This window comes from Chlorocebus sabaeus, chromosome X (genome assembly GCF_047675955.1).
Source record: "Chlorocebus sabaeus isolate Y175 chromosome X, mChlSab1.0.hap1, whole genome shotgun sequence".
Classification (NCBI taxonomy): Eukaryota; Metazoa; Chordata; class Mammalia; order Primates; family Cercopithecidae; genus Chlorocebus; species Chlorocebus sabaeus.
The window spans coordinates 56,482,427-56,505,560 of record NC_132933.1 but is presented as its reverse complement, the minus strand read 5'-3'; the positions used below and the strand labels follow the sequence as shown (position 1 = coordinate 56,505,560).

General features: G+C 41.6%; 1 protein-coding gene across 1 annotated transcript in view; it reads left to right on the top strand.

Annotated features, from left to right (window-relative positions):
• The first annotated feature begins 12,921 nt into the window (after window positions 1-12,921).
• The window catches only part of DIAPH2 (diaphanous related formin 2), a 904,603-nt gene continuing 894,390 nt past the window's right edge, over window positions 12,922-23,134 (top strand). The window contains exon 1 of the mRNA XM_073013533.1: window positions 12,922-13,673. Coding sequence (XP_072869634.1) covers window positions 13,542-13,673 — 132 coding nt within the window. The 5' untranslated portion in view covers window positions 12,922-13,541. The remainder of the gene's footprint in view (window positions 13,674-23,134) is intronic.

Genomic DNA, 23,134 nt, shown 5'->3' with positions numbered 1-23,134 from the left:
CTAGTTTATGTTCACGCTGCTGATAAAGACATACCCAAGACTGGATAACTTACAAAAGAAAGAGGTTTAATGGACTTACAGTTCCAAGTGGCTAGGGAGACCTCACAGTTATGGCAGAAGGTGAAAGGCATGTCTCACATGGCGGCAGAGAAGAGAAGAGAGCTTGTGCAGGGAAACTCCCCTTTTTAAAACCGTCAGATCTCATGAGACTTATTCGCTATCATGAGAACAGCACAGGAAAGACCTGCCCCCATGATTCAATTACCTCCCATCAAGTCCTTCCCATAACACATGGGAATTCAAGATGAAATTTGGGTGGGGACACAGCTAAACAATATCAGCTGCCTAGAGATAAGAAGCTCAGAATCAAGATGTAGGATTTGTACTCTAAAGCTCTTGAAACATGTTTCCAAAGTACAGCTCACTGCCCAAATAAAGCTAGTTCTGCTTTCTAGAAGTAACAGATAGGAAAAATAAATTTAGAAAGTGAAATGCAATCTACTCCCAAATAACCAAAATAAATGTAGTCTCTCATATTCATATTCTCTCTCTAGGTCATTATTAAAATAGACATGTTTGTATATGCACATATTAATGTGATAAATTAAGGGTTATCTTCATGTGTATCTATCTGTGTGCTTTGTATATGACCTTTCATATATAAGCATATATCTAGGAAATTCTTAACTTACTGTAATTTGTATATTATAAGCCTCCAGCCCTTAAAGCAGACTTTCAGCACACAAATACAATTATGGCAGCCAGTCTGCTTCCTGATATATTGCAATTACTGCTTTCCTTGGCTCCTGGCTTCGATTTGGCTCCTTGGACTAGCCTCTACCCTATATAGTTCCTCTACCCTGTGTCTGGTCAGAGGCCAACACCAGCAGAAACTTTCATGGAAACAGAGGGGTAGGATTAGAACTACTATATCTTGAAGAAAGGGGAGAATAATGAACTAAGCTGAGTAAATGTGAGAGAGAGTAGGGAAGAGCAAAGGGGGAGGGGTATAAGAGAGAAAGAAACCACCAGACACACATGAATGTCAACAGTAGGTACCCTCTGAAGTTTTATTTTATTTTATTTTATGTATGTATGTATGTATGTATGTATGTATTTATTTATTTATTTATTTTTTTTTGAGGCGGAGTGTAGCTCTGTCGCCCAGGCTGGAGTGCAGTGGCCGGATCTCAGCTCACTGCAAGCTCCGCCTCCCGGGTTTACGCCATTCTCCGGCCTCAGCCTCCCGAGTAGCTGGGACTACAGGCGCCTGCCACCTCGCCCGGCTAGTTTTACGTATTTTTTAGTAGCGACGGGGTTTCACCGTGTTAGCCAGGATGGTCTCGATCTCCTGACCTCGTGATCCGCCCGTCTCGGCCTCCCAAAGTGCTGGGATTACAGGCTTGAGCCACCGCGCCCGGCCCTGAAGTTTTATTTAGCTGATGAACTGTCTCTGAAAGGAATTTCAAAAGTGGAGTTCTGAGGAATGTTAGCTTGATTTTAATGTGGGTATGGTCTTCTAGGCGCACATTGTTTCCAAGAAGATATCTGCTCTTCAGTTTCCTAATTTCCATCTTTAATGTCACCAAAGATCTCATTCTTTCTGACTTTTCTGGCTACCATGTCTTTAAAGTTAATCCATGACTTTTGTGTTCTTGCACATGGATCTCATCCGAGCTGTGTGAATTTTTCTCTCAGCATCCAGTCATCCAATATCCAAAATGTTTCTCCTTCTAGATTATGTATCTGCCTTATATATCATGGTATCACCACTCTCCCTGTCACTCAGTACTGAAATCTCAGAATGTACCATGAGTAATAAACTCCAGTAGACTCTTTCCTTGGATGGTTTATTTTCCTTGCCCACACTTAAAATGAGTTCCCACAGAATTCTTTCTTTGATTCCCATAAACTCTACACTCTCCTTTGATGATCTCATCTACTCTCACATCTTCAACTAATACTGTTATGTATTAGGTTGGTGCAAAAGTAATTGCAGTTTTTGCCATAATGGTGGTGATGGTGTGAAGCAACAACATGGTGAGGGATTAAGCATTTTTCTATGGATTTGGAATCAAACTCACCCCTGTGTGCCTTTGAATGGGGCCACTATTTTAATCAAAGTTTGGAGACATTTTGATGGCGTGAAGCAAAAACATAGTGAGGGATTAATGGAGGAAAATTTTGACGCAGGCCAGGCCCAGGTGGGAGGATCAATTGAGCCCAGGAGTTTGAGACCAGCCTGAGCAACAAAGCAAGACCCCATCTCTACAAAAAAAAATTTTGGCCATAATGGCAAAAACCACAATTGCTTTTGCACGAAGCTAATAATTCTTCATCTCTGTCTCCAAACTTTCTCAGTAATGCCAGACCTAATTTCTAAGAACATCTACATTTGTGTGTCTTGCAGGCACCTGAAGTGTTGCTTCATCTCTCTCTCTCTCATCACATTTTTATAAATATATTTCTTTTCCTAGATTCCCTATCTGAATGTAATATTACCACTCCTCCTACTCAGTGTTTAAATCTCAGAATCCTCTTCCACTCTTCTCATTCTCCCATTGCCTATATTAGGTCACCAGATCCTGAGAACTTTACCTGTAAAATCTCTTCTCATCTTTCCATTCTCTCTTCTACTGCCCCAGATCCTAGTCTCATTATTGTATATCTATCATTGAAATATCTAACTACCCATGGTCCCTTAAACCAGACCAACATACATATGCATCTCATATCCACCAACATAAAGTCTGGAAGCCTCTAGGCTGTTTACCATTCATTCTCTTTCCTTCCTTAAGACACCTTCTCGCTTTGATCCTGGCTCCAATTTGTCAACTCTTGGGTCCACAAGCCAAGTCTAATGGAGACTTTAATCTTTTGCACTCTGTTTATTTTTGTTTTCGTTTTTTGACTCTTGGTTATTCTTAGCAGATTTTGTCTCAGCTCACCCTTCCAAGTCCTCCTTCTCTGGACTTCCCTGGATGTCTACCCTAGGTCAGGTTCCTGTAACTAGCACCCAGGCTGAACTAACACATATTCCCCAATAGGAGAACGGCTTTTGAAAGGGCTGTCCTAATTTATCTCCCCACCTCCAGTTTCTCAACTTACAAACCATTCTACATACCAATGCCAGAGCATTTTTCCTAAAACATAGGTCTGATCATGTGTTTATCCTTTTCATTTTTTTCTGGTGACTCTCCACAGTCTATAGAATAAATTTGGATTTCATTATGGCATTCAAAATATTTCTGATGTGATGCCACTCTGCTTTTTCAGCTTTATCTCCCACTATACAATCACAGCCTCTACTCTTCAGCTCCATTTAGACCACTAATCAAATTCAGCCCACATTTTCCTTTCTCTGTGCTGTTGGGTTATACTGTCCCATCTACCTCAATGCCCTTTTCTCTCACTTCCAACATTTGGGATCCTACTTATAATTAAAGGCTCAGATTTTCTACGAAACCTTCCCTGTTTTCTTTCTCCTATATGTTTCTGTAATTCTTTTGCAGTTAGTTGCATACTTGTCAGTTGCCTTGACTAGATACTAAGCCTGCTGAGACCATGAATAGTATATCATTCATTTATCTTTACTTAGCACAATGCCCTAGACATAGTTACTGCTAAATATTTGTTAATATTATTTAATTAAAATTAGATATATAAGTTCTAACATGCTAGATAAAATCTAATCTGCTTTATAATCCTACATCATAGTCATCAAAAAGAGCTTAGAATAGAAAAAAACCAATCTCCTAGTAGTTCTATATCATTGTAGGGCCACATAAAGGGCTGTGCCTATGATAGAAAAGCATTATTCTATGCATTTGGAATCAAGCTCACCCTTGTGTGCCTTTGGATTTGGCCACCATTTTAATCAAAGTTTGGAGACATTTTGATGGTGTGAACCAACAACATGGTGAGGGATTAAAGGAGGCAAATTTTGATGCAGGCCAGGCCCAGGTGGGAAGATCAATTGAGCCCAGGAGTTTGAGACCAGCCTGGGCAACAAAGCAAGACCCCATCCCTACAAAAAAAATTAAAAATTAGCTGGGTGTGGTGGTGGATGTCTGTAGTCCCAGCTACTCAGGAAGCTGAAGCAGGAGGATGCTTGAGCCTGAGAGTTTGAGGGTACAATGAGCTATGATCACGCTTCTGCACTCCAGCCTGGGTGACAGAGCGAGACCCTCTCTCAAAAAAAGAAAAAAAAAAAGAATTAAAATTTTGAAGCAAATCAGAGTTGGTTCATAGTGCTTAGAGGCAGGTCTGCCCTTCTATCAGGTGGGAGGTGAAGCTGCTAATGTTGATGATATGGCTACTCAAGTTAGCCTGTTTTGAAGGCAGCAGAAGGCCAATGTTACACAGTTATTTGAAAAAATAATAAATAAAATGAAAGCAGCAACAAAATATATATTCTGGCATCTGTTTTTCAGGAAATCATCTAGTGACTGAAGTCTTTCTCAAACATTTTCTTAAAAATTCATGTGCAAATTTCTTCAGAGAAGGCCTTCCCAATGAATCTGATGTCAACTAGGTGTACATTTTAGCTTCTAATATGTTAGAATAGAAGACTTAAGAAATAAGTAAGTTAAGACCTATGTATTCCCTGGTACTATACCAGGTAAAATATAATTTAATATAATTGGTTTTTGAGTTGTTCTGTTTAATCAACTCCTAGGAGCTGTTCTGGTACACAATGTATACCTGATAAATATGGTATTTGTGGTCATTTCTATAAAATGCCAGACATCAGGCCGTGGATCAGAAGGAACTTCCTCTATCATATAATTGTATGGGAAACCAAACCCCCAAATCTCTGACCTTTGCCAGGAGACGGGGGCAAGATTACGTGTGTTCACGTGAGAATATCAAAACTCTTTGGAATTGTAAATAGGCACATTTTGGTCACTGTGTGCATAGCAGGGGAGGGGCTTAAACAACTGATTTGTATCTGTGTCCAAGAAACAAATAGATAATAATGAGCAAACCAAAACTGATGTAGGCTGGATGAATCTTAAAAACATTATTCTCGGCCGGGAGCAGTGGCTTACGCCTGTAATCCCAGCACTTTGGGAGGCTGAGGTGGGCGGATCACCTGAGGTCAGGAGTTCGAGACTAGCCTGACCCACACGGAGAAACCCCATCTCTACTAAAAATACAAAATTAGCCGGGCTTGTGGCGCATGCCTATAATCCCAGCTACTTAGGAAGGCTGAGGCAGGAGAATCGCTTGAACCTGGGAGGTGGAGGTTGCGGTGAGCCGAGATCATGCCATTGCACTCCAGCCTGGGCAACAAGAGCAAAACTCCGTCTCCAAACAAACAAACAAACAAAAACAAAGAAAACATTATCCTCAGTGAAAGAAGCCAGTTCCAAAAGACTACACATTGTATGATTCCATGTACATGAGACGTCCAGAACAGGCAAATCTACAGACATAGATTAGCGGTTGCCTTGGGCAGTGCATGTGTTGGGGGCGTGGTTTGGGATGACTGAGGGAGGAGTGACAGCTAAGGGGTAAATGGGGTTGTGATGGTCATACAACTCTGCGAATATACTAAAAACCATTGAATTATACACTTTAAAATGGTAGATTTTATGATATATGAATTATATCTCAATAAAGCTGTTAAAATTGATGTAGGAGAATATATAAAACATAAATAAGGCTGTTTTTAGGCTTACCTGATTAGTGATGCCCAGATAAATAAGATGAAAACATGTTATTTACAGATGTCAAACATGTGTTTCTCAATTTTCATGTAATTAATATTTTGAAAAGGTCATAAAAAACAGATGACAAAATAAGAGACACTAGATTTTCATAGCATAATTTTAGTCTTGCTTTTGAACTCTATGAGAACTCTATTCTCTGAGTACTCGTTACTATACCTATGTCTTAGTAACTTTCAGGCTGGATAATTACCATTCATGATCTGTTCAGCCATTCTTGAAAATCACTTTGGGGCCTTAATGAATTAAGAAAGAAAAGTCTGTTGTTCTTTGTTAGAAGCAGATTTTCCAGATAACATTCAAAGAGTTGGTTTTCAGCATACTATATAAAACTATAGGAGGCATAAGTTTGAGGATGCTCAAAGTCTCTTTTAGGCTTGACACTTCCCCCAAAAGTAGAAACTGGCACTGGTGTCTCTCGGACAGATTTTCTGGGGCTGTGCTTTAGCTGCCTGGCTTCTTGCCCCTGAGCCCAGTAACCTTTACCTCCAGGTCAGTGACCATTACTGGTTATTATCGTTTATAGGTTTTTTCTTGTTGTCTTCTTTTCCTCCACTGGAACCAATCCTGCTCCTATTCAGAGAGGATTTAAGGAGCAGTATTTCAGTAGTTTGGTGGCTTGGCATCAAGCGGACCTATCCCTGATGGTCCTATTTTGCTCTCACAGACCAGTTGAAGTAACTGAATATCTTAGGTACCAGTGTTGTTTGTCTGTGTCTGTCTCTCTTTCACAGACTTCACCTGATGTGCTGGTTCCTTTAGGACCAGTGCTCTGCCTTGTTTGGCACTGTTTTGACAGACCTCTTAAGGGATTAATCATTTGTTTTTGAATCCCAATCCCCATGACTGGATTGCTGCTCCATACTCTTTGAATCAACCTCTGACTATTGGTTGCCACCAGATTTTCTGGATTCTGTTTTGTCAGCCTGCCAGGACATCCATTGCTGGACTTTCAGGGTCCGGCAGTTTGCCTGCTTATTTCCTACTGTTACATCCCCACCCGCCTACTCCATGCTTTACCAGCTTGACCAGACCCTTCTTGCTGGTTATTAGAGGAACATTCTTATCTTTCCTGTCCTGCCCTAATTAGGTTTTTTTTGTAGTTTCTAGGTACCAGGCTCCTTGATCTGGCTTTGCCGGTCAATAACAGGCACCTGCTGACATAATATCTCCTCGTTTACCACTAGTCTTTTATTTCCTTGGGCCAACATTTTGGTAATTCTTGTTTACTCTCTCTTTTCCTTTGTTTCCTGTATATAATCTGAAGGAGGAACAGTTTATTCCTTTTAAACAGCTCTTGGATTCAGCTGTTTCTGTTCATTTCCTCTGGGGCCACTCCAGTTCCAGTCCTCACAGCTTTATCTAGTTTAAGCTGGGATTCAGTAGTGGTGCCTCAAAGGGTTGCCTCAGAGGATGAGAGGGAAGCCAAGTGGACGTGAGTAGGTCTCCACTCTCGCACTGATTTCAAACAGGTCATCTACATTTGTATCTGTTGGGGTTCTATGAAGAGTTTTATTTAGAAAGAAATCCTGTACTCGGCCAGGTGCCGTGGCTCACGCCTGTAATCCCAGCACTTTGGGAGGCTGAGGTGGGCAAGTCACCTGAGGTCAGGCCTGGTCAACATGGTGAAACCCCGTCCCTACTAAACATACAAAAATTAGCCAAGCATGGTGGCACATGCCTGTAATCCCAGCTACTCAGGAGACTGAGGCAGGAGAATCACTTGAACCCAGGAGGGGGAGGTTGCAGTGAGCTGAGATTGCAACACTGGACTGCAGCCTGGGCGACACAGCAAGACTCCGTCTCAAAAAAAAAAAAAAAAATCCTGTACTAAACGAAAAATAAGTTTGAAAATCAGTGTTCAAAGTTATTCTGCATATCATTGCCAAACCAGCTCCCTAAAACATCGTTTGTTTTATAACTTCCCTGCTAAAGATCTGTATCAGTCACTATGTCTTGCATTCAAATGTGTTTACAAACTGGGAACACACTATGGGGATACGCATGTTTCCTACAATTATTCAACATCTATGTTCTCACTATTCTAGTCAAGTGCCACTGGCCTCTCAACATCATTGGTCAGTATTGTTTCCAGACCATTCCATATGTTGTCTTTTCCTTACTTCCTTTCTTTGCTTTGTCTATTCAAGTCTAATTTCTGCTTCATAGCTCAGCAGCTCAAGTCTTACCTCCTCCTTGCAAACTTTATCTATTCTAGGCCCCACAGATCTCACTCCTTCATATTATATTGAATTTAGAGTCAGTATCTCCAAGCTAGGCAGCTAATTTTCTCTTACTGTTTCATACCTTAGTTCTCTTGCTTATTTTCTCAAGATTTTAGGCCTAATGATGGCAGGGATTTTACATTGTACAGTCTGTTTCATTACAAGTGTTTGTGTACCACAAATAGCATATTAGCAATTGGCAAACAGAACAATGTCAAAATGATGTGGCAGTCCAGTTGATACATGTGTGAATTTTCATAGCACTTTCTTTTTATTTTTTTTTTGAGACAGGGTCTCGCTCTGTCACCCAGGCTGGAGTGCAGTGGTGTGATCATAGCTCACTGCAGCCTCAATCTTCCGGGCTCAAGCCATCTTCCCACCTCAGCCTCCTGAGTAGCTGGGACTACAGGTGTGCACCACTAGGCCTGGCTAATTTTTTAATTTTTATTTTTAGTAGAGACGAGGTCTCACTATGTTGCCCAGGCTGGTTTCGAACCTGAGCTCAAGTGATCCTCCTCTCTTGGCTTCCCAAAGTGTTGGGATTACAGGCATGAGCCACTGTGCCTAGCCAGCACTATATTTTGAGGTGATCAGAAGCAAACTTCCTCACAAATAAGAAGTTTGAGCAATATATGAAGACTTTTATGAAAAAGTGAAGAATCCTGCACAAAGCTCTGCCTTCAGTATAAGTAGTGACTGGTTTAGTGTCTACAACCTCTAAGTTTTTAACAACATTAAACTATCTGGTGAAGCCGTGAGTCCCGTGCTAATGAAGCTGTGACGACCTTTCACCATGTGTTTTTAAAAAGCTGACTACTCCTCAATTAGATTTTTAATTCTGATGAAAATGGCATCTATTAAAAGTGAATGCCCTTGAGGATCCACAACAGGAAGGAGGAAGCATAACAGCTACCAAGCACTGATGACTGTGATGCTGGGGCAAAGGTCAGTGGAGATTTATCTGTGTGTTTTTATTAGGATGGTTGTTTTCATTAGTGCTCTGACTATAAAGTTGCATTGGATTTAAGTGGTCTTCCCTAACCATATTTTCCCTGTAAGCCCTGCTATCTTAGGTGTGCAATTCTGCAGAACAGGAGATTCTTCAGTAAAGACAATATGACGTTATAGCAGAATGTCTGGCATTTTTTTTTTTTTTTTTAAATCTGCAGGACATCTAGTTTGGTGTTAACCAGGTAGTATATACTTGGTAAATACCTGCTTATTCTTAGGAATACTTTAATGCATAAACATTTTGCTGCGACCTTGGAGGTGGTTCTTATTTTTTTCAAATCCATGTTTCATCTATGAACGATGCAGACTGTCTAGATGAGAACACACCGCAGAAGGGAGACATAGAAACTCAGAGGGGTACTATCAGGATGGTCAGAAATCCTCAGGGGTAATAGATGACTCTAAGGTCAGTTTGAAGACAGAGCACAGTAGCCTTTTGTTGGTCTCCCCCAGGGCTGGCTTTTAAATGCTGATTCGGTGCCACATTCATGAGAATCCAGAGGGAGAGACCACAAGGTCAGTGGTTCTAACATATAATTAATTTTTGATATCCCAATTGATGATGGTAGCCTCCTTCCTTCTTCAGCATCAGAGATGTTCCATCCACCAACCTATTTGTGTGACCCAGGACGGTAAAAATAAAGGATTATAGATGCAGAGAGATCAGCTGTAGGGCCACAATTGGTGAGGTGCTTGGTTCATAATCAGTGGACAAAGCATCCTTACTGAGAGCAGTGGCTCCTTTCCTGTGTCAGTTTCTGCCAGGCCAATGACCCTGAAGCCTGAAGGAAAGGTTTTTGCTTGTTTTAAACCACTGTTTACATTAACTGGAGCAAATGCTGAAAAAAACATCAAGAATTAAAACGGGCCAAAATAACCACAAGAAAGTCAAATGTAAGCCATATCAGGGACAAACTTTTTCATTTTTTGCAGAAAAGATTATGGATCTTTTACATGTACTTCTAACTGGATATGAAATGTAGATTAACCTGGCCTGAGGATGATGAAACCCAACCTTACATTCAAAATAATATCAATACATTTTCAAGTCTATTTATACATTCTAAACAGAAGTAATTCATATTACAATGGCCTCCCTATTCTGCTCTTCCACTTTTTAGTTTTTATTTTTATGGAGACAGAGTCTCGCTCTGTCACCCAGGCTGGAGTGCAGTGGCATGATCTTGGCTCACTGCAACCTCCACCTCCCGGGTTCAAGCCATTCTCCTGCCTCAGCCTCCTGAGTAGGGGGGATTACAGGCACCTCCCACCATGCCCTGCTAATTTTTGTATTTTTAGTAGAGACTGGGTTTCTCCATGTTGGCCAGGCTGATCTCAAACTCCTGACCTCAGGTGATCCTCTCCCCTCAGCTTTCCAAAGTGCTGGGATTACAGGCGTAAGCCGCCATGCCTGACCCCCTTCCACTTTTTAAACAACAGTAATGAAACTTATTAAGTAGGGGACTTCAATCTGGAAACTCCTCATCTGTTCTGCTTCTTCTCCTGCCAACAGTCTCCCCAGCTCCCCACCAATTTCTTAACCACAGGGCTTCTGCACATGCTATTGTCATTTCCTTTGCCTGAATGCCCTTCACTGTCCTTATTTGCCTTGTAATTGCTTAATACATTTTTAATATCTTTCCCAAGGCTGGACGCAGTGGCTCATGCCTGTAATCCCAGCACTTTGGGAGGCCGAGGCGGGTGGATCACCTGAGGTCAGGAGTTCGAGACCAGCCTGACCAACATGGAGAAACCCAATCTCTACTAAAAATACAAAATTAGCCAGGAGTGGTGGCGCATGCCTGTAATCCCAGCTACTTGGGAGGCTGAGGCAGGAGAATTGCTTGAACCTGGGAGGCGGAGGTTGCTGTGAGCTGAGATCATGCCATTGCACTCTAGCCTGGGCAATAAGAGTGAAACTCCGTCATATATATTTATCTTTCCCAATAGCATAAAAACTCCCTAAGAGCAAATCATGTCTGTCTTGCTCACCATTGTACTCATGATGCCTTGCACAGTACCTAACACTTAGTAGGCTGCCAACAAATGTTAACTTGAATCAGACCCTTAAGACTCAGTTCAAACATCATCTTCTTTGGGAAGGTGTCCCTGAGCCTCTGACACTCCGATAGTTACCTCTTTCATGTGCTTCAAAGGCTTCCTGTTCACATCTGTTGTAGTGCAGTGCAGTTCTTTAATGGTCTGTCTCTCCCAGTAGGCTCTGAAAGTTCTAAAAGGCAGAAACTGTGTCATCTTCATTCTTCTTACTCATGACACTCTGTATCTCCTAGTATACTCTAAGGAGTTGAAGAAATATCTACTGGGCAGATTACTGAACCCTGTTTGCGCTTGGAGGGCCCTCAGCTATGGACCACACCTATGGCTCAAACAGGAATTATATGCAAGCATTGGCTAAACAGGTCACGTCTTTCTGAAGCATCCACTTTGACTCAATGTTTCAGGAGAAGAGACATTTATATAAATTGTGTTTGTGTGTGTGTGTATGTAGTGAGTTGAATTCAAAATATACACTAAATTTTAAGTAAAACGGAAACTTCAACAAAGCAAATTTACCATGTGGCTCCTTAACCACCCTGTTTGGGAGCATGTATTCCCTCTTCTCTGCTGTCCTTTGGTAGCTTGCCACCTTAGGAGTAGAGAAGTCACACCTCCATGGTTAAAAAGAAAGTCGGCCGGGCGAGGTTGCTCACATCTGTAATCCCAGCTCTTTGGGAGGCTGAGGCAGGCGGATCACCTGAGTTCAGGAGTTTGAGACCAGCCTGACCAACATGGAGAAACTCCATCTCCACTAAAAATGCAGAATTAGCTGGGCATGGTGGCGGGTGCCTGTAATCCCAGCTACTTGGGAGGCTGAGGCAGGAGAATCGCTTGAACCCGGGAGGCGGAGGTTGCGGTGAGCCAAGATTGCGCCATTGCACTCAAGCCTGGGCAACAAGAGGGAAATTCTGTCTCAAAATTTAAAAAAAAAAAAAGAAAGTTAATGACAATGACAAAGCTGGAATTAAAGCTGTTTTCAGATATCTGGTGTTCTTTTCATTCTACTGCCCAAGTTAGCTGTCTCTTCGCACCTGTAGCATGGTCAAATGCATCCTAATGCACTCTCAATAAATATGTTCAGATACAAATTCCATTCCGCATATTAAATTTAGGCTGAAAGGGAGAAGGTCAAAAGGAGTCATAGTCTGGAGATATCTTCAATAATAGATGTATGGCATGTTTATAGATTTCATATTTAAATTTACTTTATAGGTAGCTTTCCTAGCATATGTGCTCCTATTCTATGATAGTGTTTAATTCAAATCTTACCCACCCCCTCTAATGCTCTCAGTGTGTACCTTTACTTTTAAAGGGTATCATTTAAAGACGATGGAAGAAATACAGTGTGGGTACTGTATTTTGTCCTTAGGACAAAATGCTAGGTATGACACAAGGACTTAAGACTATCGTCCCAATAGTGCCCTGTTGCTGCTGCTGCTGCTGCTGCACAAAAACACCTAGCATTTGTCTAGGGATTTTCATTTACAACCAAGCTTTGACACACATGATCTTATTCACTCCCCACAACAACTCTAAACTAGTTCAGGAAACTGAAAACAGCACTCAATTCAATTGCTAGCTGTATATAGGTGTTTTGGTTAAAGAGCCTAACAATCCCCTAGGGATTAAGTGGTGGGCGCCTGCTGCTTCAACAACCCTGCAGCATGGGAATAAAGGAACAACTGTATTTCTTCGGTCACAACGTAATCACGGCAACAGAAAGCACCCACTCTTCCCACTCTGACCCACACAGTCTGTCGAGGCAATTAATCAGCACTCCCGGTGGTTTTCCTATAGGATGCCAGTTCCCTTGCCAATCAAGTCTTTCCACAGAGTGTAGCAGGACCACACCCCCGGAGAGGCCTCAGGGAGGGAAGGTGCTCTGGCCCACAGAAGTGAAAGCTGATACTCTGGTTGACCCTCCAGTGAAACTTACAGGCGGATCCTCCCGGGCCTCAGTTTCCCCATCTCTAAAATGGGCTACCCTTCCTTTCTCTTGACTAGTTCCCTCCCTGTTCTCGCTGGGCCACTAGGAAGTGAAATCAGTGCTTAACCGCAGCTGAAAGTCCTCTGTTAGGCTCCAGTCGTCGCGCCGGGCATGCTCAGTAGCTGGGGCCGGCTCCGCTCCGGGAGTAGGAAGCAGCTTTGCGGGCCCGGGCGGCCGATGCGGGCACTTTGAAGAATCACGTGTGTTGAGGCCCTCTTAAAGAGATAGGCACCTACTTTTCCCTCCACCCTAAACACCGCCCTGAGGGCGGCGGCGACCGTGGTAATTGCAACTGCTCAGGGGCAGGGCTTGCCCCAGCGCCGAGTAGTGGCAACGGCGTGGTTGCGTCGGGGGTGCCTGGGAGCTTGGAGTCCCGGGGGCCTGAAATCGGCAGCTTCCCGGGCAGACACTCTCTCCCTCAGGAAGAGGTGCCGCCGAGTCAGCGCGGGGCAGTGTGAGCGCCCCGAGGTGCTTTCTCAGTTGAGGAGAGGTGGGGTTACAGGGCACAGGTGACAGGGCCGGAGAAAGATGGAGCAGCCCGGGGCGGCGGCGTCGGGAGCGGGAGGCGGCAGCGAGGAACCCGGTGGGGGCCGGAGCAACAAGCGGAGCGCGGGGAACCGGGCCGCCAATGAAGAGGAAACGAAAAACAAACCCAAATTGGTGAGTGCTCCCGCAGCCCCCGCCGGCCTTAGGGACAGGGAGAGCCCCGGGATCCTCCTGCCATTGAACACGGGGGCACCCGGGGCCCCCTCCCAAGGATGACCGCGATCTCGCTGTGCAACTCGGGGAGCCGCTAAAGGAGTGGCCACGCCGAGGCGCGGAGACGGCGTGGGGGCGGAAGAGCACCCCTTCTCTACTTAACCCCTTTCTCACTGTAGTCAGCCCGGGAGGCGGTGCGGGAAGGAGAAAGGCCCGGCCCCAACTTGGGGACACCCCGAGTACTGGGTAGGGCTGTTGTTTGTCTAACTTGTGGGCGCAAGCCTTTGCGCGATTCCATTCTCCTCCCACCTCTTGTCAGTTGCTGTTTTGCCTCCTAACGCGTAGGGTCTGGGGCAGGGGAACCTCCCTCCTTTTTATTCCAAGTCCTTGGGAGCCCACCTACACCTATGCAAATCAAGAAGAGCACTATTTATGCTCCCAGTCTTTCTACTTTACCAGAAATCTCAGGAAGAGGCGCCTACGTGCCTTTTTCCTCCTCCTCGCCTCTCTCCATGTGCTCTCCCAAGAAACGTTTCTTTGGAAGGGTGGGGGCGCGTGGGAGTTGGAGGCTGAGTGAGGTACCACCAACTGTCGAGTGTGTGTAATAGGCATAGTCATACAGTACTTCCACTTAGTTGATTAAGAACGCTCAAAAGCAGTAGGCACAAACTGTGCAAATCTCACTGTGCTGATAGTGTGAACCGGTGGTAGCAGTCCATTTCCTGCCACTGAATGTGCAGAGGAATGAAATCGATGAGGCCTGGTATTGCATTGGGAAATACTGGAGTTTCCTCAACTCCTCAGAAAGGTTCCGCTTTTTGTAAACTTTCTAATTTGGGTGGTGTGAGGGGAAAGGGTTTTCCTGTACAAATTCAGCAGATACTCCTTATAGCTGTATTCTTAGTCCAGATCTGAAGCACAAGCCACATGTTGAATGTATAGATTTCAGCTTTAACTACCAACTTGATTGTAATAGACAAGGAGAGGGTGACATATAAATAAAGCCGTTCCTTGTGGCATCTGGACATTTGGTTTGGATCCAGTACAAAACTGTGGCTTAATCAGTGATTAAAAATTTAAGTAAAAAGTTAACTGATACTTTCCACAAATGGTTTGGTACATCTAGCAAGAATCTGCACTTTTAAAACAAGTATGCTTTCGAGAAAAGAAAAACAAAAAAAAACCAAAACACTTATCTCTGTTACTAGTAACACCTTGATTATATTCTTCTCTTCCCTTTAGCCATTTGTCCTGTTTCATCTTTTGTTTTACTTGCTTTGACAAGGTAACTAGATAGTTATGAGATTGTATCATTTTCAGTTCCTAGCTAACTTCACTGTTCCGTGTTGAACATAGCTTGATACGGTAGAACAAGTATTTGAATCCAAGAGTTTGTTAATATTGACACGAATTTTCTTTTTTTGCTCGAACGTAACTTTTGAGCCTTATGTGATTTTACAAGCAGATGTGTCAGAGTTAACAAAAACAAATTTAGGAAGACATTGTGGCACATTTTAAGGCAAGCAAGTTGACCAAACAGTAAGATTTAGTAAACTTTTCAGGAAAGAATTCATCTGGGACTCTTAGAAGTTTGCTAGTCAGATAAAACTTTACTTAGATGAAATTTTATTATTTTGAGTATTATATTAATAATCTCTGAACTAGTCCTTAATTTGTGTGTGTATATGAGTGTAAAGGAGTTGTGGTGTGGGATTATAAAAGAGAGCCATATGGTGATAGAAATTATTTGTGTAGGTGATCTTGGGGGATAGAGGTTCTTAAACTCCTGAAATTGTATGAAAATATTTGAATGTATATGGGTACATTTATTTTTCTGGGCCCCATAGCTTTCATCAGTTTTTCAAAGGTATCCATTACCTATGGAAGAGTAAGAACTGTAGCATTACAAAAGATAGAAAGTAAAGGACAGTTGATTCCACTGTGTGGTCAAGGGAAATGGCATTGACCACATAGGTGATTGATATTGAAACAGATTCTTGTGGTGGTAAAAAAGAAGTTAACTACTCAATGTCTACGTAGCTTAGATTAAAATTTCCACTACAGAGGAAAATTAATTCAGTCGCTCTAGTATAATGGATTCCTAAGGTATAAGGCTTATGTAGTCTGGTTGTTTTCATTTAGCTCCTCAGAAATCTGGAGAAACGGAAATGGAACGCATATTTTCTTTTCTTCTTCTTCTTTTTTTTTTTTTTTTTTTTTTGAGACGAAGTCTCGCTCTGTCAACATGGCTGGAGTCCAGTGGCGCGATCTTGGCTCACTGCAACTTCTGCCTCCCAGGTTCAAGCAATTCTCCTGCCTCAGCCTCCTAAGTAGCTGGGATTACAGGCACGTGCCACCACACCCGGCTAATTTTTGTATTTTTAGTAGAGATGGGATTTCACCATGTTGGTCAGGCTGCAAAGCATATTTTCTATGGAGAGGAACTGCTTTCATTTATATCCTCAACTTTTTAATGAGTATTAGTGAGAACTTTTGCGGAGTGGCATTTCAACATTATAATGATTTCTATTTAAGATTACTTAAATAAAAATTTAATGAAATTCACTTCAGTTTTCTTCATATAAGCATCCTCATAATGACCCTTTCATTTTGATTCTTTTAAAATAAGGCATTCCTGTCTTAGACTCATCACATTTTGAATAATGCATTAGTAGTAGAGTTTTGGATTTTATGTAACTATTTTGGTTAGGCCCAGATTGCAACATGTCATCAAACAGCATGAATCTTAGATTAATTTGTAATTTGATGTCAACCATGGAATGCATTTTGTTAAATTGAGTAGAAGAGAAAGCTCTGTAAGTGTTATGAAGGAACTACATCTTGAATCCCTCTTATTTAAGGCAGTGACTTAACCATTAAGAGAGGCCAATATTGATGCATAACACTGCACCCCCCATACCACACAGTAGCGCAGAGTGACCTAACAGTATTTGATGTTTTTGCATTTTTGACTTTGTATTTCTGCGTAACTTCTGAAGCCTTTGGTTCTTCAAACAGTAAAGTTAATTTTTCTGGTTATTATGTAACTTCCTGAGTATTTGGTTATTTGTTTACAACTGGATAAATTATGTTTTTATTTATTTATTTATTTATTTATTTTGAGATGGAGTCTTGCTCTGTTGCCCAGGCTGGAGTGCGGTGGTGTGATCTCAGCTCACTGCCGCCTCTGCCTCCTGGGTGCAAGCGATTCTCCTGCCTCAGCCTCCCGAGCAGCTGGGATTACAGGTGTGCGCCACCACACCCAGCTAACCTTTTTTGTATTTTTGTAGAGATGGAGTTTCACCATATTTCCCAGGCTGATCTCGAATTCCTGACCTCAAGTGATCTGCCCACCTCCACATCCCAAAGTGGTAGGATTACAGGCGTGAGCCACTGCACCCTGTCTTGATTTTTAATGATAAGGGAGGAGCAACAATGATTTCATTTATGCAATACAGGTTTACTGAGTACCTACTGTGTGCTAGGCATAATTCTAAGGGTTGGTGATACAAAGATACTTGTAGTCTACTGAGATAGACAGGGAAGTTAATTAATGCTTAAAATGCGATGTGAGCCAGACGTGGTAGCTTGTGCCTATAATCCCAGCTACACAGGCTGCTAAGGCAAGAGGATTGCTTGAGCTCAGGAGTTTGAAGCTGCAATGAGCTATGACTATACCACTGTATTACAGCCTTGGTGACAGAGAACCCATCTCTTTAAAGAAAAAAAAAAAACAGTGTGATAAGTTGCTATAGGAATATGCATGGTGGGGTGTGGTCATGGAGAGGCATCTACGTAGAATTGCATGCTTGAATAAGAAAAGGCTTATCGTAGTAGGTGACATTTGCAGCAAGGCTGAAGAAAATAGGTGAGGCGAAGGCATTCTAGGTTGAAAAAACGACATTATACAAAGGTAAACACATAAGGGTGCATATCCAATGAAGTTCATTTAGATGAATGTGACTGAAACAAAGGGTACACATGGTAGACTTGCTAGAAAAGAGACGGGGTCTGGATCAAGATGGATCTTGTATGCCATGTTAGAGTTTCAACTTCTTTCTGAAAGTAGGGGTAGCTCATTGAAGAGATTAAGGCGGAGAATGACCTGATCAGATTTGCGTTTCGGAAAAAAATGTAGTACTTTGGAGAATTTCTTGGAAAGGCATGCTAGAATGGAGGCAGGAATACCGTTTAGAAGGAGCAGAGTGGCATAAAAGAGTGTTTGATGTGTAGAGACCTGGATTCCAGTTGCAGCTCATCCATTCATCCATTTACCAGCTCATCCATTTACTAGGCGTTTTTTCTCTGCACCTCAGTTTCCTTCTGCCACCTCCATTGCCTCTCCTTAGTACCACCCACCCTGAACATCCCCACCAAATCTGAAATGTCCACCCCTTTCTCTTTTATAACTTTTACCCCCTTTCACAGCCCAGCTCAAGTCTCAATATTCTCTCACTCTTCCATTAAACCTTCACCGGTTACTTCAGTTTAGTGAGGGCTTTCCTTCTTGTGGACTCATAACTGTCATGAGTCTGAATGTTACATGCCGATCTTGTCTCTGCAAAGATTTTAAACTGCTCTGGGAACGGGTCCCATTTTATGTCTATTCTTGAAAACCTGGCAGGCCGGTGCTTGGGTGCAAAACTACTCAGTAAATAATTATTAGCTGGGGATTTTTTTCCCCTATGTATCAGATGTTTTGAGAGTGCAAACTGGTGAAAAGAGGCTTTTTAAAAAAATGTTTATTTGTATGTGCTTTTTTTTTTTTTTTCCAGTATATGTACTCCTTCAAATGAACCTATGAACCTATCAATACATTCCTCTTTGTCTTTTCTCCAATTTTGAAACTCAGTAAACTTCTTCAGGGCTGTGAGAACTCTTCTACCTTCCCGCTTGTTTGAATTCTTGTGATGTCAGAGCCTAAACTTCCAAGCACAGAAACAGTACCAACAATGATGAGCCAAGTAACATTTTACTGTTATTAGCAGGAGACTTCAGATTATTGGCAAAAGAATATGGAACGGAGAACCAAAAGACCTGGGTTCCAGTGTCCCATCTATCTTTTATTTGCCTGTGATTTGTGATGAGCCATTTAGCACCAGAAGTTTGAGCTCTTTGATTAATGTCTGCCAGTTGGAGATAATGCTGCCTGCCTGATTTTCTTCACAAGGTGTTTTAGATAAAATACAGTAACGAATGAGAAAGCATTAGGAAATTCTATGTTGTTATACAAATATAGAGCATTTCTATTAACCCCTTATATTACTTGAATCAAATATGATTATGGTTGGATGGCTTAATGTCTTTCTTGCATTTTGACAGTGCTAACGTCATGATTGTATAAAGTACCATGATATGGTTATATGTTGAAAGATTCCTTATTCTCTCCCCAATACCATTTGTCCCTTTGGAGGAATATACATTCTGTCCTTTTACTAAGATTTCATTCTGTTGAATGAATATAAGATGTGAGTCTAATTTTTTTCCATGATAGTTTTTTGAAGAACCAGTCTACCCTTTTCTTTCATTGTGTCACTTTGAAGCTTTAAAATTTTTTAAATCAAAACTTCCATTTGATATCTGTGACATTATGCCTTGTCAGGCAGCTTACTGCCTTTGTACAAATAAGGAAACTGAGTCACTGAGTCACTGAAGTGTTAAGGGGACTGATTTAGAGATAAGTTTAAAAGCTACCTCCATTGTAGAAATTATCCATAGCACTGAGTCATTGTGCTTCAGGGACTCTGAAGGTGAAAAAGTTATTCAATTTTTCTTCTTTTGTTCCTGTTTGTAACAATTATAATTGTAATCCACCTAGATATTATTAAGCTCTGGCAGTAGCAACATGTTACTGAAGTGAAATCATATTCTTTTCCAACCTGCTCTCAAAGAACACTGTAAATAACAGCATACATAATATAGGCTAATTTATATAAATCAGCACATCTGGTTAAATGTTACCAGGTACCACTAGCACCACAGGGGTTATTATTGAAGACCCAACTCCAGTCTACCATGCAGAAGAGACCAGTTCCTCTTCCTGGATTTGGGGTGTTTGATACATTTTTTTCCCCTCAAGACAGGAAAAACTATGATGTCCAGGTGACTTAAAATATAGTTATAAACTTGATATCCAAGTGGGCATGTTGTGAAGATACCCATTGTGGGATACAGCTCAAAACTGATGCATTTAAAGAAAGATTAAGATATATTTTCACATAGCTATTTATTGTGAATGTCAGTAATGGAAAGAAATGAACTCATACTGATTTAAAACTTATTTTCCTGATCAGGCTGAATCTGTTTCCAAATAATATACTCTGGCTGTAGCTTAAACAAACAACTGAATTCTGTTATTTAACTGGCTTTGTGTGAGGTTACCTGGCAGGGAAAGGTATTGGTCCCTTTCTCGTGAAAGAATGTAGAAAACAAAATTCTTACTTATCACCATTTACACAGGCTTTGGCTTACTGAAGATTTTACTGTATTGCTTTAATGAGAGTAAGCTACCTTGCTACAAATACATACAAGCATATTGGCCACCAGCTGTATACAGTGTGGCCTATGAATGAGTGAGAAGCTTCTAGGTGACTATTAAGGCAGGCTTGGTAGGAATGCAACACTTCATTAGGAAGGAATTATTCCAAAATGGCTGTTGACTCAATCACCTGGCAGTTCTGGCACTCACCCAAGGGAGAAGAGATTTTGGGTACAATCCTTTTTAAAAAATCTATTTAACAACAAATAATCTATTTGTTGTTCTGTGATATCATAGACATCCAGGCTTTAAAAAGAAAGATCTGCTCAAAATTAAGAGGAATTTTAACCAACCGTTAATTTGTTGGTGTGTTATCAAGCTAAAAGTAAAAGAGATAAATGTTTAAACTTCATAATATAAGCTAGTTAATAAGACTTTTTTTTACAAAACTTAAACAAATTTTCAAACGTGCTAAAAAGTAGAATAGTACAATGAACCACCACCATCTATCCACTGCCCAGATATAAGTTATCTACATTTTGCAACATTTGCTTGATCCATCCTTTATTTTTCCCTTGCTAAAGTATTTTAGTGCAAATCTCAGATATCTTGTCATTTTACTCCTACATACTGTCACGTCTTTAAAAATTGAAATTAACATATTCCTTGGTATCATCTAGCATTCATTCCATAATCAAATATTAATGATTGCCTAAAAAGATTAGATTTCTGGTCAGATGTGTACCTAATTAATGTACATGTCACTGAACTCCTTAAACAAATACAGCTTTAAATTACTGGTAAAATCTTATTCAGATTTACTCCACATAAAGTGCTATCATAAAGCATCAGCCCAAATTAAGTTCACTTCTGTCTTTAATTCTGTAGAAGTATCTGGAAAGGTTGACTATACGAGGGTGGGTAGACTCCTTGGAACAGCTATTATGTACCATCAAAAATAGAACAAATTAGTTTTGGCTTTACTCGCTGGTTGGGCAATCACTAATTCTTCATTTTGCAATTTGTGAAGTGGGGTGGGGCTTATGTGTAAGAATTTTCCTTTCAGGGAAATGCTGTAGATAGTTAGGCAAAGGAAAATTATTCTTCATTTCTCTAGATAAAGGGTTCATATGACTCTTTGACACATACACACCCTACCACAACAACTAAGTTTATGTTACTGGCTCTAGTTTTATTTCAGAACAAATGCCAGTTTGGTCTATCTTTGTTTTCAGCCTCTTTGATATAGTCTAGGTTCCTGAATTTGGATAATTGGGTGAGTAAACCTTTACAAAGAAGTTATCCTTATTGAGATGTTTGTGGGCTTACAGAAAACCAGACTACACTAATGAGGTGATGGAGCTGGGGATGGGTGGAGTGGGTAAATATGAGAAATCAACTTGGGCAAATGTCCTAGACTCCACACAGATTTACTAAAGAAATTATGTAACTACTACTTTCCAGACAGCAGTTTAGTGCTGTTATTGTGCTGAGAGGCAATAGGCAAATAATTTCACTAACTATAGACTCAAGTAGATTTAGGCTAGTAATCCTAGCCTGCAACTTCTAGACTGACCGTTTACTAACCCAGTCAGTTGGGAAGTTTTCCTCAAAACAGACAGATGAGTGATAATTGTTAGAGCCAGACAACTGGCAATTTCTTCTTTTGTTTGACCCAGGGGAGGGAGGAAAACTATGGAGGTGGTGTTTTTTGCACTCTGAAAAGCCATCACTGATAAAGTCTTAAATGCTTAGTAGTCTATTGTGCTGGCTGAAACTGTTTACAAAGATTCTATATGTAGATAGCAAGACCTTGTATAGGCTGTACACTTGCATTGTGAGCTTTAATAATGTATACGTATAACAGAGACCAGGTCAGTACATATGGGTGGGCCCTGATCAAGGGTGTGAGACCACAGAGGCCACACCACTTACCAAATCATGTGCCAGTTCCAAGACTATGTCTTCCTGGGGCCACATTTCCTGATTCACACAGAGGTGCCATATGGGCTAGCTACTACATTTAAAACCAGATGGATTTTAGTCTCATATCTGATAAGAAATTCAGCAAGGAGGCCGGGCATGGTGGCTCACACCTGTAGTCCCAGGACTTTGGTAGGCTGAGGCGGGTGGATCACCTGAGGTCAGAAGTTTGAGACCAGCCGGGCCAACATAGTGAAACACCATCTCTACTAAAAATACAAAAATTAGCCATGCATGGTGGGAGGCGCCTGTAATCCCAGCTACTTGGGAGGCTGAGGCAGAAGAATCGCTTGAACCCAGAAGGCAGAGGTTGCTGTGAGCCAAGATTGCACCCTTGCACTCTAGCATGAGCAACAAGAGCGAAACTTCATTTTGAGTAGGGATTTCTTATTTGTCATTGGTTCTGAGAAAAGAATGTAAGATGTATATCTATGTAATATCCTATACCTGATTACTTTTGCTTTTGAATTATTGAAATCTTCAAATGTAGATGGCTGTGCCCCTGAGGGCCTAGGCTGTAGTTCAATATGTTCATTATCTTCCCCGACTTAAGGCTCCTCCCTTTCTGCACTGCTTTTAGCAGTTTTCTTGACATAATTGTTTCACAGAGTTTCATATGGTTACACGTTATCTAGGCTGCATTTTTTCTTTCCTTTTTTTTTTTTAGATGGAGTCTCACTCTGTCACCCATACTGGAGTGCAGTGGCCCGATCTCTGCTCACTGCAACCTCCGCCTCCTGGGTTCAAGCGATTCTCCTGCCTCAGCCTCCCAAGTACCTGGGATTACAGGCATGCACCACCACGCCCAGCTAATTTTTGTATTTTTAGTAGAGATGGGATTTCACAGTGTTTCCCAGGCTAGTCTCAAACTCCTGACCTCAAGTGATCCGCCCTCCTGGGCCTCCCAAAGTGCTGGGATTACAGGCATGAGCTAGCATGCCCAGCTGCATTGTTTTCTGAA